Here is a 17965-nt window from a genome sequence, read left to right on the forward strand (position 1 = left end):
CTAATGCTATGCTGATGCTGAATGACATGCTTGCATACCACTGTCTTCAATGCTCCTCAAGGGTGTTTTTTTTGCAGCACAGCGTTTTGTGCAGGCTTGTGTGTCTGGATGTTGGCGCGAGGAGCAGCAGTCAGAGAGCGGACAGGCTGGGGGCGTGTCTAACATCGATGCGGCTCTCCCTATTGGTGGACAGCTATCCTGGTTACTAACCAACACTACTGACTGGACACATGAGAAAACACAGGAAAACTCGTTAATTTCAAAGATAATGGCCAACAAAGTATAGTTTTACAGGAACAGTAAGTGGTTTTCTAATACTTGTTAGAACCAGAGTAAGATGTGTACGAGAATATGAGAGCAAAAACCTGTTTTTGTGTTATTTAATGTGTTTATTACATGCTAACGCTGACTAGTGAGTCGCTGTTATTAGCGTCAATGCTAACTGCTTGCTAACGTTGTCTCTGACACAAGCTAACCGCCGGAGATAATATGTGCGATAAACCGTTAACCCGTAATGCTACCGTTAGCTAGCCGTTCAATGTTAGCTGTCAGAACTGTCAGGCATGTTAGCTGTTAATGTTATCAATAAATATGATTAGCAAACGTTATCACACATCTGTGAACGAAACGGGTAATGTAACGAAACGGGTCATGTAACGTCAAGCTGTTTCAAACCTGGTTATATTAAGATGGATAACGTCAACGTTCGGCTTGGAAATAGCGGATATGATGTGTTTTTAGTTGTGAAATGTGCAGCGGGTGGGGCGACATTTGAAACGAACTGCATTCAAGGTAATTCAGGTTTCATGTAACCTTGGGTCTCTCTCATGTGTTCCCTCTGCAGTGGAAATCAAACTCAACACCGAGTCCAATGATATCGTTGGAGAATCACAGAGCCTCTCCACAATATGGGATAGGATCGTGTGAACAGCACTATCTGCAGCCACACAATGGATAACGAGGTAAGATACTCATCTGCTCTGTCCGTCTCAAATTCGCATCATCTGTCACCATTACTCGACATGAGACACTATTCGGAAGCTCTCTGATTTTCGGGTCAATCAGTCATATTTTACAGCAGTTGTCTCTAATCTCTGTCACTAACAAGTACTTTCTATTCTTCATTCAATGTTCTTTGCTTCTCTTCTGATATTGACAGATGCTGTAGCCTAGTTGACTTGTAGAAACTAAGTAAGGGCTTTCTGATTTTCTTCCTCGTCTTGCATGATGGTTTGTAAACACGGAATGGCATGAGCTGTAGGTGACTGTGTTATGCAGACAACTGATGCTCCTTCCAAGACACACACATCCGTCAAATGTACCAGTGGCTTTGGGTAAAGGCCTTTTAAGACTGAAGCAGGCAGACATCTGATGATTTAATGTGATGATTTCATGAGTCCAGCAGTGTCTGGACAATATTCACATTGCTGCTGGAACCCTCACTTTAGGATTTTGGCTTATGTATTTATTCACTTTTTTTTTTTTTTTACAATAAAACATCTTGTCAAGCGTGGCTTTTAAACACGAATGGTCAGTCGTTCAATGCTCTCTAGTTACATGACATTTTAAGTGATGATAGATTGATAGATGGCATAGATTTGTGACACGTATTGTCACTGCTAGTTTCTTTGAAAGGGCGATGCTTTATGTACTATGCTAGGACACATTATTGCAAGATAAAGTAGCTCTTGTTCCAGTCACTGTGTAACCACTGTAGCGCTCACACCTAAAGAGTACAAGGTAGCACCACCTTTTTAAGGACAGCATGAATTTGACATGGCATGGATTCATAAATGTGTTGGGAGTGTCTCCACAGGGATCTTGGCCCAAGTTGCATAAATATGCTTTGTCTATCCGTTATGTAACGTTAACATCTTGACACATGGCATTAGCTGTATTTTATGTTTTATTTACTCAAGACGACTGGAGGAGCAAGTTGTTTGCTTGCATTTATGTGATGTACAGAATACAGTGGATATTGATTGTAGTCCGTGATTGTGAGTACTAGTGCAACACTGAGGTGTATTGTGTATACGATCTGTTTTCCTCAAATAGCTGATGTAGGCTTTTCTGACTCTGTGTGTGAGTGAGTGTGTGTGTGTGTGTGTACTAATGCTGGTGTTCTTTAAGGAGAGTAAGAAGTGCCAAGGAGAGAAGCTAGCCTCTGCTGTGGACGACACCCTGGATGAATATTTAATCGCCCTCCAGCACAAAAACAGGTGAAGTGTGATCACAGGCTGCTGGGGATAGACAGATTAGTTTTCACAGAGGAGATGTGGAACTCCTCCATGGCTTTCAGTGCTGCCTCATAGGAGCACAGATTTGGTTTCTTTGCTTTGAGATGAACTAAATTAGTGTGTGTAATGCGGTAGATTGGAGGTCAGAATACCTTAAACATGTTTGCCGTCCTCCTGTGAGTCCTGAATCTTGATCTTAGCCATCTCAACTGTTGGCCAGATTTCTATAATTGTAGATGTAGTCACCCGTTTTCTTTGCTCCTCAGGATCCTAAAGCGCCTTAAAGTCAAAGACTCCAGGGAGATTGAGTTGGAACAGCTTGAGCAAGGTTTTTCACTTTATCTTAACGGAGCCAATGCTGCAGCCAATAGGAAGCAGCCCAAGAGCTCCTGTGTCTCCTCCTCACCTGCTTCGAGACCTGCACGTACAGCAGGTATGCTGCTGCTGGACCAAAGTAAACCTATAAACACTCAAAAGTAGCAGTCTTATATAAGACCTCCATTATTTATTTATTTCTTTATTGCGCAGAAAGAAATATTGTTCTCGAGCAGGCAATCATTTTTACACTGGAATGGAAGGCTCCACCTCATACTCATATTACTCATATTTTGTTGCTTCTGTCATCTTCAAACCATATGGAGCATGAGTTAATAGCCACCACTCCTCAGCTTGTAGTTTGTTTGGTATGATCCCATGCCCAGTGCCAGTGAATAAATGATAGTGACAGTTGTTGCTGGCAGCCAGTTCTTCGTTCTTCCTCTGTGTGCTGCGTGGACCATCTGCGTATGTGACTGCGTTTTCCTTCTCCACTGAGGCAGTAGTCTGCTGCAAGCTGCTCATGTTCCTTTCTGTGCTGCTACTCATCGGCAGATGTCTGTCGAAGCGCCCACCAGTTAACTGAAGACAGCCGTAATCTGGAGCAGACCCACAGGAAGAGGAGCCACACTGCCCCAGGAAAAGTCCAGAGGAAAGAATGGGTGCAGGTAAGGGCTTCTAATTACTTAATATATTTAATCCTTAATTATGCAGCATCAAAAATATGTTCCTATGAAAGTACACATGTTAAATGTTTCCTCTTTTTGGTTGTATGCAGGATTCTGTCAGAATTCGAACCGAGAAAGGACCAAGTTTGCAGATCTGTCCAGAAAAGCGCTACTCTGCGGATTTTGAGCCATATGAAAGCGTAGACATGGAGGTAGAGTCAAGACATGACAATGCCTACTAAGCCTGTCTGTGTGGGTGTTTTTTTTTAGGGGAGGGGCTATGTGTCAGATGCAGCTGTGTGTACTACTTAGCATCTCTCCGTCTCTGCCATTTCCCCTTTATCTGATCACTTTGTTTCATACAGAGCTCCGGTCCACGCTCATCTCGTAGTCCCTGCTCCCCAAGGAACACCTGCAAGGTGTCGCCCTCCTTCAGCTCCAGGCATGAGAGCCAAGCAAATCAGGAGCACAATGAGAAGGTACTTCTCAACCTCGAGGAAGTGAAGGTGAGCAGCAGAAGAAGAAATATGTACACTGTTTTATTTCATCTTGTCAAGGTTGCCTGAGGTGTTGTGAATCATCTTAATTAGTTTCATGCCCCTGGGTGTGAATTTATGACGTTACTTCCGCGGTAGTGACACAAATCAAGCGAATGCTTAAACTGTCAGCATGCGTGTGTGTACATTTGCGCCTGTTAGTTCTTACACTGATCACTGTGTGCGTGGATGCGTGCGTAAACGCTGACCTTTGTAAACCAGGTTCTGCGTCGGAGCCTGGAGGTTAGCATGCGGCGAAGCAACCGTGGCTCGGCGGGGGAGGAGTCGGACGAGGAGTGGGTGGAAGAGCAGATTGAGAGGGAGGAGAGCACTGAGAGTCTGGATGAACTGGGGCTGCCTCTCACGTCCTCCAAGTCCTCCTCCAACCCTCGGCCCAGCGCCTCCCATAGCCATTTTGACTCAGCAAACCTCATTGTGCTGGACTTTGGACCCTCAACTAAAGGTAGGCTTTAGCATCCACTTTCATATGTAGATTTTTATTGATTCCTAGGGGGAGTCTTAATTGCCCAGAGTGGTTCAATCTCCTCCATATCTGCTTCATCAGCACTGATCTGTACACATGGAGAATAGGCAAGTTGTTAGCTGTCTGTGCCCAGTTCAAGCGCTAGCAAGCGCTAGCCAGCCAGCCCATGGCCCTTTTATGCCTGCAAATTTACAATATCAGAATATATTCCTCGTATGAAAATATCCTCAGTTTTGATTTTCTCCATTATTCCAGGTCGTAAGATTGAACTGTCTGCAAAAAGGAAAGAACACACTGACACCTTTATACCCACCAAGCCCATGTTGGTGAAGAGCAAAACATTAGATAGACCCCCTTCCAAAGAAAGCTGGGACAGTCAGAGTGAGTCTTTTCATATTTTGAAAGCTCTTTAATTCAAAGTTTATATTCCACAAAATGGAAGATTTCCCAGTTTTGAATACAACTCTGTAGACAGGCCCATCTGTTAGATAGCATGGTGCATGGTTGTTGTTTGATAGATGTGTGCTTCTTGCTGAAGGGCCGAGGAGTCGGCTGGAGAGGCCCCTGTTGGCAGCCACAAAGGCTTCTGTTGAGGAGCGAGACCCAGAGGAGATGGCATGCCGGGTGCGCCAGGCCATCCAGAGAGAAAACAACCTTGTGCAGAGTCCGGAGCTCTTCAGCCGCAACACGGTCTGCCTGCCCCACACTGAGGCCCTATATTATACGGCCTGATGTTACTGCCCACACTAAATTCTACACATGTACTATATGTGATTTAAATTGTGTGATAGTGGATTATGCTTCCAGGTAAACTCTTAAGCGAATGGATGTCTGACTCTTCTATTCTGCTTCCTCTTTATCCAGGGCAGGGGACACCAGATGATGAATGACTTAGTGCACCACAACAGCCACAACAAGGATGAGAGCAGTGTCACTGTGGCCATGCAGAGAATTACGCTCATGGGCCCCGGGTATGATGACAGCATATTGCACCTAGATACACAGTAGTTATGAGGACAGCGCACATCAGTAAGGCTGTAAAGTGTTGTTTCAGCTTGTATCTCGGTAGCTTGGTAGCTTGTCCTTCTCCAGAACGTCGGTGAGCTCATTTTCTGTAACCAGTGTAGCATTAAAGCATGGTGACTAGCCAGCTGTCCGCTAGCTAGCTTGCTAATTACTATGCTTCGATGGTTACAGAAAATGAGCCGAACAAAGTTGTATACTATCTATCTGGCGATGTGCTTTTCTACACTATGACAAGCGTGTGTGGATGAAGCATAAGTTGTTAAATTTGACTTACTCTTGCTCTCTACTTCTTGTAACGTTACTACTCCACTGCTTGTTTCAGTCTCCAAAACCTCACCTCAGTGACTCACCTCAGTGAGGAACTCAGCCTGCTACATATAGAGATGGTTGCTGCTCTGATCATCGTGCTACGTTGATTTGACTGGGAATGTCTCTTCTACTCCTATTCTGTTTCTATGGTTTTTCCACAAACCACCTTAATTTGTGTGTTTATTTATTATTAATAATTGACCAATCGACTAAAGAAATCTCAATCGATTTAAACCAAAACAACCGATTAATCGACTAAGAGGGGACAGCCCTACAGAGATTTGTGGTGTGTACTCCCTCTGACATTTATTATGCTAATATTTATCAGAGTAGCCACCACAGTGCTCAGCCATCTCTCACCATTAATATGAAGGTCAGGCACCACAGACAAAGCAGTGGAGCTGAGGATGTCATCCTTTTTGTTCAGGCAACCACAGAAACTGCTGAAAGCCTTGAAGAAACTTGAAGCCGGGCCCAGCTACAACATACCTCAGAGTGTCAAAACAGAGTTTAACAAGCAGCCGGTGAGTCAGTAACACCGTCTCGCAGAATGAAGAGTCCTAAAAACTACTGGGTGTGATAGACACATGCGTGAACAGAGGCACTTGTGAATGTTTTGTGTTATCATTGCAGAGAAACCTGTCCTCGGCTGAGGTCACCCCTGCATTGTATGTTACCATGGAGGTCCTGTCGAACTGGGGGAGCTCTTTGCAGGTTGGGCTGACTGAGTTGCAGTTCTTCTGCCTCAGAAGCAAGAAGCTGTATGTGTCTCCTCACGACCTAGACATCAGAAACGCTGACTACCCCGGGAATCTGGGGGCACTTGTCAATGGAAAGGTGAAGGTGAGCCTCTGCTGAGTTTGCTATTGTCATCACATTTTAAAAGTACAGTAGACCCTTTTCCAGCATTCACAGACATTTAATAGATGGATAATAGCAGGAAAACACTTAATTATGAGTCTGTTCCATTTTAGTGTCCCATGACAGTAAACAAACATGCACAACAACAGGGCTCTGAAGCTGGAATCCTTTTACACCTGTTTGTTGTGTAAAAGGCCTCTTACATACAAGTTTACGGTTGCTCCAAACATTTGTGAACGAATCTCACTATTTACATGGACAAAGTATTTGATGATCTTTGTCTGTTCTCTTGGGTTGACAGACCACCAGTGAGCGTCACATGTGGACGTGTCCGTTCCACCCCCCCATCCAGCTCTACTTCGTCATCAGGAACACCGAGCGCTCCCCAGACTTCGGAATATCTCGCATCAAAATCTGGAACTACAACAGAAGCCTCAATGTATGTTTTTTTTTTTTTTTGTTTATGTGGGATTACAGAGTATATGTAATTGTAATTTGTTCTAACAGAAGTCTAATCTGTTCCTCACAGCTTTTGATTTATCCCTTGCTCAAGTGCAGAGATTATTCATTTTGCTGTCTGTAGATCTAGAGCGCACAAATCCAACATGCTTGTGTGTTGTCACTATAATGCAGGCGAATGTATTGGCGTGGTTCCGTCAGGGGGGCGGTTCTCTTTTAACATTGGCTGGCTGAGCTGCCAGTCACACTGTCCAAATGTGGAACAGTGAGAGATTAGCCCCAGAGGATTAGTGTTGGGGGGGAAACGTGGGCTTCTGCCTCTCACTGCTGTTCATAGAGGGGTACAAACACCCCATCGTATCTCTTTCTATGTTACCACAGCCAGAGTTACTTGTGTTGAACCTGGAAGGTAAGGAGCTGTTGGTGGGGAATAGGTTCTAGGTTAACCTAAATTCATAGTAGTTTACTGTCTCGGGGATTGAGCAGATTGGAGTTGGGCTTTAGCTATTTCCTCACGGGAGCCATGACTTCGTATCTGTGAGAGTGCTAATTACTGCTAGCTTGGAGAAGTCTTACTCTGCATGTGAGAAATAGGTAAATGTATCAATTGCTCATTAATGAAATTCCCCAAGTGCTATACTTTTGGGGATTTTATGCATTTTTGGTTTGCAGCTTTTGTAGCTTTGCTGGAATTACAATCATTAAGTACTCAAAATATCACATAATATGAAATGACAAATCCTTTCCTTTTGATTCATGTGCATTTTATATTTATATCTTTATTTTATTTACTCAGATATGTAAAATGTATTATGTGTAGATGTTAGATATCCAAATCCTAGATAATTATGCATTTTGTATCACAAGTCAAATGTTTTTTTGAACCTGTATATTCAAGTAAATTGAAGTTCCGTTTCTTTTTTAGGATCTTGACATTGGTGCACGCCATATAAAGCTGTACCTTAACAGCACATTGGTGTTTGAAGGTGAGCTGGAGAAAGGCTGCGGCAACCACGTTTTTGACTACAGCACCACAATCGCCATCCAGGATCTCCAGGTTTCAGACTCCTTGTTTTCCAGCCCCGTGTCTTCAGGACACAACCTACGGGGGACCAGCCCCCAGCACCATGAGGACAGGAAGGGCGGGGAGGGCAGCAGCACCCAGCACCACCACAGTTGGAATCAGCAGCCATCAGACGCAGGCCAGGCTATGATAGACATGCAGGAGAAACCACATACACTACCACCCATTGCTCCTTCACCAGTGGGGGTTTCCTCCTCCGCTCGTCGCCCCTCCACCCAGGGAAACTCTTTTGACCTGTCTGTCTCAGAGGAGCCTCTCTCGCTCAGGCAGCAGGTCGAGCAGCCTGCACCCATGGAGCAGACGGTCACCACCCAGCCGTCATCCTCACGGGTGGCCCCCCAGTGGCTCCAGCCCCTGATCAGAGGAGCTCCAGAGGGATGCGAGGCTAGCAGGGAGAGGCCCCTGTGGCTGGTGCCTCAGAACTCTGCGGAGCCCAAATCTCCCTCAGCCTCGTCATCGTCAATGCTCCCGGAGCTGCCGTGTAACCCTGGCCGAGTGTGTAGGGTGATCGAGAGGACAGCAAATGGGGGTCCGTGGAAGGCTGACTCTTTGGATCTGAGCTGCGACCTGCTGGAGGAGCTCGCAGAGCAAAAGCCGGACAGGCCCATCAGCGGACGCAGGAGCTCATTTCGAAACAGTGCCGCCACTGCCAGGCAGACAGAGGAGCAGCATCATGGAGCTACTGCACTGTCAAACACAGGTAGGGATGTTTAAAGTTAGGATACTGAAACACAAAGAGACACCTTTATATGTGATTATTTCAACCTTGTGCTTTATTTAGTCCTGTATTTCACCAATCAGGCTACCTGTCGCTACCATGCAAACACATTTTGAAAACAAGGGAACTGTTAAACATACAGTCTTATTTTATATGGCATGTTATGTGATAAATATAAAGGCAGTTTCCAGTCATAAAATCATGATCTTAATTCTCGTGGCTTGTTAGTAAATAACATCAATCTTTGTGTATTCTCCAGAGGAGTCACTGTCATTGGTGAACCCTAGCAGGAGGCAGTACACCTCTCTGGCCCAGCTGCACAGCCAACAGGATGACACCCTCATGGAGTCCTGGGACTCTCTTACTAAATTCAACCAATTCCAGCGTGGACGCATCTCCAACATGGCCTTCGAAGGCGACGTCTTTGATGAGTTCCTCCAGCGCCGGGGCCGTGGTCCACCCACAGTCCCAGTCAACCCCTCCACAGCACCCAGGAGCGCACATTCCCCCTTCACCGCTCAGGGGGCATTGTGTGAAGGCCTTGATGATGATCCATCCATGGAGCGGGAGGACGAGTTTGAGATCCCTGTGCTGCCGCAGGGCCAAAGGCTGGTCCTCAACATCCTGTCCACCTGGGGCGATCGCCACTACGTGGGCCTCAACAGCCTCGAGGTGTTCAGTTCCAGTGGAGAGCCCCTACGACCTGCTCACATCCGTGCTGACCCACCAGACATCAACATTCTCCCCGCGTACGGCAAAGATCCACGTGTGGTCACCAACTTGTTTGACGGCGTTAATCGCACCCAGGATGACATGCATCTTTGGCTGGCGCCGTTCACCCCTGGTCGGAACCACACCATCTTCCTGGACTTCGGAGTTCCGTACCAGGTGGCCATGATCCGTGTGTGGAACTACAACAAGTCACGCATTCACTCCTTCCGAGGCGTGAAGGAGGTGGAAATGCTGCTGGATGGAAGGTGCATCTTCAGGGGCGAGATTGCCAAGGCTTCTGGTACCCTGTCTGGAGGTAGCTGAACACAACAGCCTCACAAGTTTTCAATGCTCCTCTGTGTGTAACTTTTGATCAACTTTTCATTTTTTCCTCACTCTGCTGTCACTTCAGAGTTGGACCAATTTGGTGACACCATCCTGTTCACTACCGACGATGAGATCCTGGAGGCTATGTCTCGTAATGATGAAACCTTCCTCGGTGAAGGTGAGGGTCCCGAGAGCCTGGCGGCGGAGGAGGAGCTGCAGAGGCCACGCACCGCTGATGGAGAGGGAGAGGAAAGGCCCTTCACACAGGCTGGCTTCCGAGAAGAAGACCTCAAAGTAAGTACAGGCCTTGTCGGCAGTGGGAGCAGGTTTTTTTTTTTTTCAACCTGTGACAGTGATGACAAAACAAAGACCCCGAATTATATCTGTTCAGCAAAATTAAATGAAAATTCACTGTGCAGGAACCAATAGTGTTCAGCATTCCACATTGGGGAGAGACACTGAGGACAGTCTAACAGGCATTCAGAGTAAATTAGACATCAACAATACAGTGTAACACTGTTTAATGTTTTTACATGTTGTCTTAGTTGAAACTCCAGCTCAACCCCACTGTGAGTCAGTCTGAGGAGAACATGGAGCTTATTCCTGGGATGTACACTGGAAAGTGTGAGTAGATGATCAGCATCACATGATCGGTTCTCTGTTTGTTGTTTGGATACTTATATTGACGGTCTCCCTCCTCCCCAGGCCTTAGACTAGAGCTGGTGTTGACGTGGGGGGACTCCCACTACATGGGCCTGACAGGGTTGGAGGTGGTGGGGAAGGACGGAGAGAGTTTACCTTTAGACCTCAGCATGATGGCGGCCTCTCCCGGGGACCTCAACGACCTGCCCGAGTACGAAAACGACCTGCGCACGCTCGATAAGTACGCCAGATTCACTCTTACAGCCTTTCTTCCCCTAAACCCCGCTCTCAGAGAAACGTCTAGAATCTTAGATCAGATCATTACGATGTCTGGTGCAGTCTTCAATGTCGGTTTTCTTCACCCAGGCTTATAGATGGCCACAACATTACCACTGATGACCAGTACATGTGGCTGATCCCTTTCTCCTATGGAGAGCCACACACCTTGAACATGACATTCAACAAGGCCCAGACTATCGCTGGACTCCGCATCTGGAACTACAACAAGTCCCCTGAGGACTCGTACAGAGGGGTGAGACACTTTTCTGTCAGTTGCTTCAGGTGGAGCCAGAGATCAATTTATGTTTTTGGAGGGCATGGATTAGTTATTAGTTTTTTACATTTAACAAGAAAGTTTCAATGCAGGAGACGATAAAAAACACATCAAACATACAGCTCTCCACATCTTTGGTTCAGGTGAAGGTGATCCATGTGTTCATGGATGATGTTGCCATCTCTCCTCCGGAGGGTTTCCTGATCAGGAAAGGACCAGGCAACTGTCACTTTGACTTTGCCCAGGAGATCCTCTTCATAGACTTCCTCCAGACGCCCACCGACAACAAGAGCGCAGAGGACTTCCACAAGTAGGAGCCAAACAGTTAACTAGCATGAACTGGAGAAAGATTGAAAACTGCACTTGCTAATTTATAATGTCGTTGTCTGTAATTCAGAGGACGCTCTAAGAAACAAGAAAAGGCCAGCATGGACTATGAATCTCCCATCATGCCTTGTGGATGTATCCTGACGTGCGTTGTATTTGAGGGAGATAAAGTTCAAACTCAGAATTCAGACAGTCAGTAAAATAGTGGAGGGTATATATAAAATGCACTATATAATAAATAGCGAATGACTTCGCACACAGCCCAGACTGTGTGCTGCACAGGTGCTTTTCATGTTGTTATATTCCTTGACCTTCACCCATCAGTCATCTTTCAGCTGCAGCTGTTAACAACCTGGGGGGACCCGTACTACATCGGCCTCAACGGCCTTGAATTTTATGACCAAAGCCACGAGAAGATCAGTCTCAGTGACAACAGTATCCTTTCTTATGAGCTTACACTGACCTTCATGCATCTGTGCGGTTAAGACTTGTGTAAATCCATAAACATTGAGTTTTGATAGCTAAAAGGTATCAATTACGAATCTTCTCCATCTAGGGGTATGAATATTACAAACCTTCCCTGATACCATGATGGCATTGTTTTATGAGATCAGAGATACTGTAAAAGGGGTTACATTGTAACTAATTCATGTTTTGTTTTTTGTTTTTTTTATTCAGACAAATGCTACTTTAGCTAATGTCGCTGTAATTTTGGATTAGCAAAGATAATTATGACACAGTTGACATTAGATTCAGAAAGAGGATGCATACTGTTTACGATTAGTAATGGCTGTTGGAGTATTAATGAGTAATGAATGAATTGATTGTCTGTTCCTCAACATTATGTCCACCAGACATCGCTGCTTTTCCAGACAGCGTGAACATACTGGACAATGTGAGCGGTGATGTGAGGACTCCGGATAAATTAATAGATGGAGTCAACAGTACCCACGATGGAAGATGCATGTGGTTGGCCCCGGTGCTCCCTGGGCTGGTGAGGATTAGAGAGAGAGAGAGAGAGAGAGAGCATTCAGTCGACGCTCACAGAGGAGAGCTTTCCATGACATTCGTGTATTGATTGTTTCCACACAGGTCAACCGTGTGTACGTCATCTTCGACCAGCCAGTGACGGTGTCCATGATCAAACTGTGGAACTACTCAAAGACGCCACAAAGGGGAGTAAAGGAGTTTGGGGTAAGCCTCTCTGTCTGCTGTGAGATGAGCGATCACTTCTTTTTGCATTTGGACGTCAAGCAGCAATCTGTGTGTCGCTCTGTGTAAACAGCTGTTGGTGGACGACCTCCTGGTGTACAACGGCATCTTGGACAGTGTGAGCCATGTGGCTCGAGGCATTCTGCCTACCTGTGATCCAGTGGTGCTCTACCACACCATCCTGTTCACAGACAATGCCTACATTGCACACCGTGAGAGGAACACCGTCATCAGGTACCCTTTACTTTTAGGATGCAGATAAATGATCGACTACTTGGCACCACAAAATACAGCATCTGCATATTTTGCCTTTCAGTGTTGTTGTTAATCGTATACCTAAATTAGGCTTTTGTCCTGCAGTTTGCATGTAAAGTTCAGCACCAAATGGTCATAGGGCGATGACTGACTACATGTTAATTACTCATATTAATTCAAGACCATTTGATATTCAATTCAAAGTCTAAAACAGAGAAACTGATGGGTTGATTGAAGACGGGTAGATTCAACCCCATTGTCCCAAGTGATGAGTTGTTTTGAACAGAGATGTGCTCTTCTCCACTTCAGCCCCCGTGGCAGCAGACACCACCAACAGTAAGTAACAGAGCCCGTGAAAGCCCCGTGTCAGCACCTCCCTGTGGTCAATCCCTGTAATGACGGTTCCTCCAGTGACCTCAGATGTCCCCCAGCCATCCCACACCCTCCTTACCACACGCTTGACTTGTGATGCCCCCGTCCGTTCCCCCCTCCTTCCTTACCTCTCTAGCTCCATCTTTGGTCTCAAGGCCTGGACCCGCTGGCTTCAAGCCTTGTTACCAGTAAACCCTCCGTTTGGTGTTGTTCCAGCTTTCATGAGCTCAACCAATTTTGCTGACATGTATCTGCCGTGTCTTCATTTTCTCGCTGTGTTGCAGTAATTATGTGGAGGACCAGGATGTGAAGATGACCAATGAGAATCAGATAGTCCATCACAACAAGAAGAAGCAGACGGCAGATCCAGGTGAGTCAGGGGAACAACTGGACTTGGAGGTTTTTAACAGTAACGGTAAATTCTGAACTCAAAGCTTATTTGTTGTGCCTCGGTGCAGCTCTTCGGCCTAAAACCTGCATGACCGACGGTGGGAAACATGGAAAGAGGAGGTACTGACGGACAGAGAGCAGAACTGAAACGGAGGAACTACGACTGACGGTTTGAGCCCACTTTTTAGAGGGCGACGTTTGACAACTTTAACGAACCAAAGCAGCCATTATTTGCAATGGTGGCTTGTCGGTGGCTCACATGGTCCACACTGAAGAGAACAGCTTGCACGGATAACAATATGTTTGTGCACACACACACACACACACACAGGATTCCACTTTATGGTTGGATCACGCTCCTTTCCCCACCCAGACACGTTATCCTGAACATGTACTGTACGGTTGCCCCTCCCACAGTGCCAGGATATACCTGCGAGGCTGCATTTTATCAGTCTATTATTGTGCCTAGTACTTAACACTATATCTGTGGCTGCTACTTGTGACTTTTGTGCTGCATATTTAAATGCTGCTTGTGGCGTGCAAATACTTAAAAAAAAAAAAAATAGCTCCACAGCCACATGAAGACACTCTCACATCAGGATGTGGCCAACGCTACTGTTATTAATGAATTGTATCCACTGATGAGCCTGAGACGATCAGCTCTTTGCCTAATGGGTATGAGAACTCACTCAGTCCCACCAGTACACCAACCAGTCGTAATGCTATGCAGACACTACTTTATATCTATTAATGGTTTGTATCAGTTGGCTAATACTATTTACAAGCCTAACGGTTTTACTTTGGGGAAGTGCTTCCAGAGAGCTTTTCACCTTTTTGAAAGTTGTTACACTCGTAGTTGAAAAAAAAGTACAGTGGTCCGATTCTTTTGTACATTTAAACTTGAAGCTGTACAAAGCTTCACACACTTGAATCTTCGATATCTAAATTAGGTCAGTGTATTTCTTTCTGCTTAGCATCAGGTAGAAAAACAAAATTGTGTTTGCAATCCAAGTGACCTTTATTGAAGTTGCTATAGAAGGCCGATTTTTATGGAGGCAAACATTTCATGAGGCAGTAAAGCTGTTTTAGAAATTTGGTTGGAAATAGGAAAAGAAAAATCTACATTTGCCAATTTTGATTTTGAGTAGATTCAGTAACAGGCAACTTCTAATATGCAAATACTATAACCTTACCTCAAATTGAGAAGAATAATCATTAAAAAGGGATTCATCTGATTCTACCTTCACTATATTACTTGGTAGTTGGTGTTGTACTATTCATTCATTCAATATTTACTCTACTAACTTGTTGCATGGGAAAGTGAGCTGTTATCATCTTAAACTGTTAGATATTTCTGTTTGGAGTAGTTTTTACTGCTTCATTGAGCCCCAATACATTTCATACCCCTTACTCATGATGGGAGTAATTGTATATGAAATGCAGTTTTATGTATTTATTTTATATATTTTCAGCGTGTCCAACAGCAACAATGGTCATTATTGCCCTCAGTCCTGCTCTGTAGGGTGGTGGCTATTATTGTATGTGTGACATTTAGTGTTTTGAAATATTTAATTATTTTTCTAATCTTCTTTAAATATGTATATTTGATGTTTATTTGAAATGAATAAAATAAAAACGAAAAACGAAAAAAGGGTTGTCCTCACTTGACACCACACTGTTCTGAATCAAGCCAACACGAAGGCATCTATTAATATTCTGTGGTGGGATGAACAGCTCACCATGAAGAGACAAAGACATATAGAGGACAACTGAGCCACATAAATACATCCTGAGATAGTTTAATGCAGAATCTGTAGTACATCTCATGTAATTGGTAAGGAATGACTAATCAGTTATAGGACAGAGCATCAGTAGAGGAAAGGTGAAACATTTAGCTGCAAAGATTACATCCTTGCAGCTTCGGAAATGGCAGTCTTAGATCTTTCCTGGGAAGGTCCCCTCTTCTCTCTGGTCATCCCATTTCTGGATCTAAAGGGAAACAATTCCAAAAGGAGACTTATTTTAGGACATAAGCAGTTTTTATTTAGGTCACAAAGGTTCAGAAAAGGACAAGAACCCTATATTTGAGCCATGGGCCAACCCTATGCATGACCCTATATACTGTGATGTGACTGACTGGGGTGAGACCTTAAAGTACAGAAGGATTCAAGTTTCAGCCCATTGAGAACAGTCTTCTTCCCAATGAGATTCAGTATTGATTTACCTTTTTAAGATGCCACGTACCAGAGGAAATGACACTACAAGCCAAGCTCTTTAATGTGTGAAATTTGAATTGTCAATGGGAAGACAGTTTATGGGAAAAATAATATCTGATGTGGTGGAAGACCTTTTTATTAGATTTCGGCTAAAAAATGTAACCAAAATAGGCCGGACCTTCCTGCCTGGGCAATTTCCAATTTTGGAGTGAAACTCTTCTTGTTTTGATTCTAGGGACCAAGTGGACTCTCGGGAATGCGAGGAACGATAAAGTTGTTTGACCCCTGCTAAACAAACACAGTCCACGTAGGAAAAAGTGCTCCGTATGTTCTGCCATTACTATTCAACCTGCTTGTGTCTTTGTGGACAGTTGTTTTCTCATTTAAAGAAAAAGGTTGTTACCCAGGAGATGGGGCAGAGTGATTTGTAGACCCTCTTGTACCATTCACAGGGGGCGTTGTCTACTCCTTTAGCGTCCAGAGATTTCTGGCAGCGGTGAAAGTCTATTAAAGAGAAGCAACCACAACAATGAATGTAAAAAAATAAATAAAAAGCCCATAGCCTTGATCCAGGTTCCAAGGGGAATGGTCCTGTCAAGAAATCTCAAACTGGATTACCTCCAGCCCAGAGATCAACACGTCTAAAGACCTTAGCAGTTAGAAGTTTTGAGAATGGCATCTTTAACCTGACTTATTAAGCACATCATTAATTCAAAGGTGTAATAATACATTGCTATCATATTTTAATAATGGCACAACATGCCGCCTTGGTTTTAACTGCTTTGACCTTTGACCTTGACATGCAGTCTTACCCAGGTAGTTGGACCAGCAGTTCTTGGTCTGGTTCTGGTTGGGGAATCTGGCATCGAAGGGAGCAGTGCGATATTTCTGAAGTTTGGCCTGAATGTCCTCAGCCATTTTCACCCCTGTAAAGAGAATATCATCAATGAATGTTGGAGCATGCTTGAAGAAAAAGGTTTATTTTCCTGACGCCAAGCAAAAGATCATTTCCAACATGCATATGGGTCAAATAGAGACAGATTGACATAAATATATATATATATATGTGTGTGTCCAGGTGTACAGACAACCTGTACAGTGCATGGACTGACTTCAGAGCGACACGTCTAGAGGCGCACAGACTACAGGCTCGGCACAAGATTTCAGAGTGCTGCATGCGGCTCCTCAAGGATGTTTCTATAAATGTGGCGTTTCCATCAAATACTCCTTTTAGATAGGACATCTAAAAGCAGCTTAAAAGCATCGAATAAGACGATCCCCAGTGAGCACTAACCCGGATTTCAACGTTGATATCTGGTTGAAATGAGGTCTGAACGTCTTGGACCTCATTTCACCGGCTAAATTACGGTTACAATATCAATGTGTCACAAAATACGTATATATAGACGTGGCTTAAACGTTCACGTTTAGGCCAGATTTCAAGGGATTTCCAATACTGGCTTTCAACTGATAAATGTGGATGTGGTTTTTTAGTAAGCCTTTAAAATGAGGATATACTATTATTAGCACAATGTAGAGGACGGAAAATTGTAGTATTGCAAATCCCGTTGAAATCTGGTCTAAGCATGAACTTTAATCAACGTCTATAAATAGTCGGCTAAAAAACGATAGTCGGCATACAAGCAATTAATACATAATAGTAATATAATATTAATAAATAGTATTATGAAAATACAACATACTCGTGATAATGGATTGAAACATCTACGACCGCATCTCAAATATAATGTATAACCTTCAGATGAGACAGCTGAGCCGTTCTTGATCACTATATCTCTTAATAAATATCCTGCATATAAAATACATTTGTGTCCCAATAGGCACGTGGTCTAATAATAACTTTGTTTTAAGAGAAATTAAAAAAAACGTGCAGGTAAACCTTACCTTTTGTAGCAGTTCAAAAAGTCGAGCTCAAAAGTGACTTTTACACCGATGCGGTGGAAGCGTCTGGTTCCACTGATAAGCAGTGCGCGCCCGCGCGCCTCGCTATAAGGATGTTGCAGCCGTGCAGTCTTATCACATTGGCATGGCGGACGCAGGTCACATTGAAATGACCGGCCGACACAGCTCAGACCACCTACATGGGTCTGCTAGACGTGACGTGATGAGGGGCAATCGTGATGAGCGGGGACACCGCACAGCATCAGCGTGGTGTTTGTTTTAATAGTGATTAATTTCATGTTTGTCTCACAAGGCGGAAGTAATCTGTATTCAGCAGGCGGTTTGAGTTAATCATTGAAAC

At 44.4% G+C, this 17965-nt stretch overlaps 2 protein-coding genes across 2 annotated transcripts; one reads left to right on the forward strand and one right to left on the reverse strand.

Moving 5' to 3' along the window:
- Nucleotides 1–190: 190 nt before the first annotated feature.
- On the forward strand, nt 191–14995 carry katnip (katanin interacting protein). Its single transcript, XM_079182587.1, has 29 exons — nt 191–299; nt 845–962; nt 2131–2219; nt 2504–2670; nt 3108–3220; nt 3331–3432; nt 3586–3726; nt 3979–4219; nt 4496–4621; nt 4779–4930; nt 5105–5211; nt 6003–6099; nt 6209–6418; nt 6738–6875; nt 7821–8679; nt 8957–9724; nt 9821–10029; nt 10281–10359; nt 10441–10618; nt 10744–10909; nt 11074–11240; nt 11328–11392; nt 11582–11692; nt 12112–12251; nt 12350–12451; nt 12543–12703; nt 13034–13060; nt 13381–13466; nt 13555–14995. Exons 2-29 carry the CDS (start codon nt 951–953, stop codon nt 13611–13613), a joined length of 4872 nt encoding a protein of 1623 aa, XP_079038713.1. The 5' UTR covers nt 191–299; nt 845–950; the 3' UTR covers nt 13614–14995.
- A 265-nt stretch (nt 14996–15260) lies between these two features.
- Nucleotides 15261–17764, reverse strand: cox6b1 (cytochrome c oxidase subunit 6B1). Its single transcript, XM_079182588.1, has 4 exons — nt 17608–17764; nt 16515–16628; nt 16106–16206; nt 15261–15475 (listed from the first exon to the last, which is right to left on the reverse strand). The coding sequence occupies exons 2-4, from the start codon at nt 16618–16620 to the stop codon at nt 15422–15424; spliced, it is 261 nt and encodes an 86-aa protein (XP_079038714.1). The 5' UTR covers nt 16621–16628; nt 17608–17764; the 3' UTR covers nt 15261–15421.
- Between the last annotated feature and the right edge of the window lie 201 nt (nt 17765–17965).

This window comes from Pholis gunnellus (genome assembly GCF_910591455.1).
Source record: "Pholis gunnellus genome assembly, chromosome: 21".
In the NCBI taxonomy this organism is placed as follows: domain Eukaryota; kingdom Metazoa; phylum Chordata; class Actinopteri; order Perciformes; family Pholidae; genus Pholis; species Pholis gunnellus.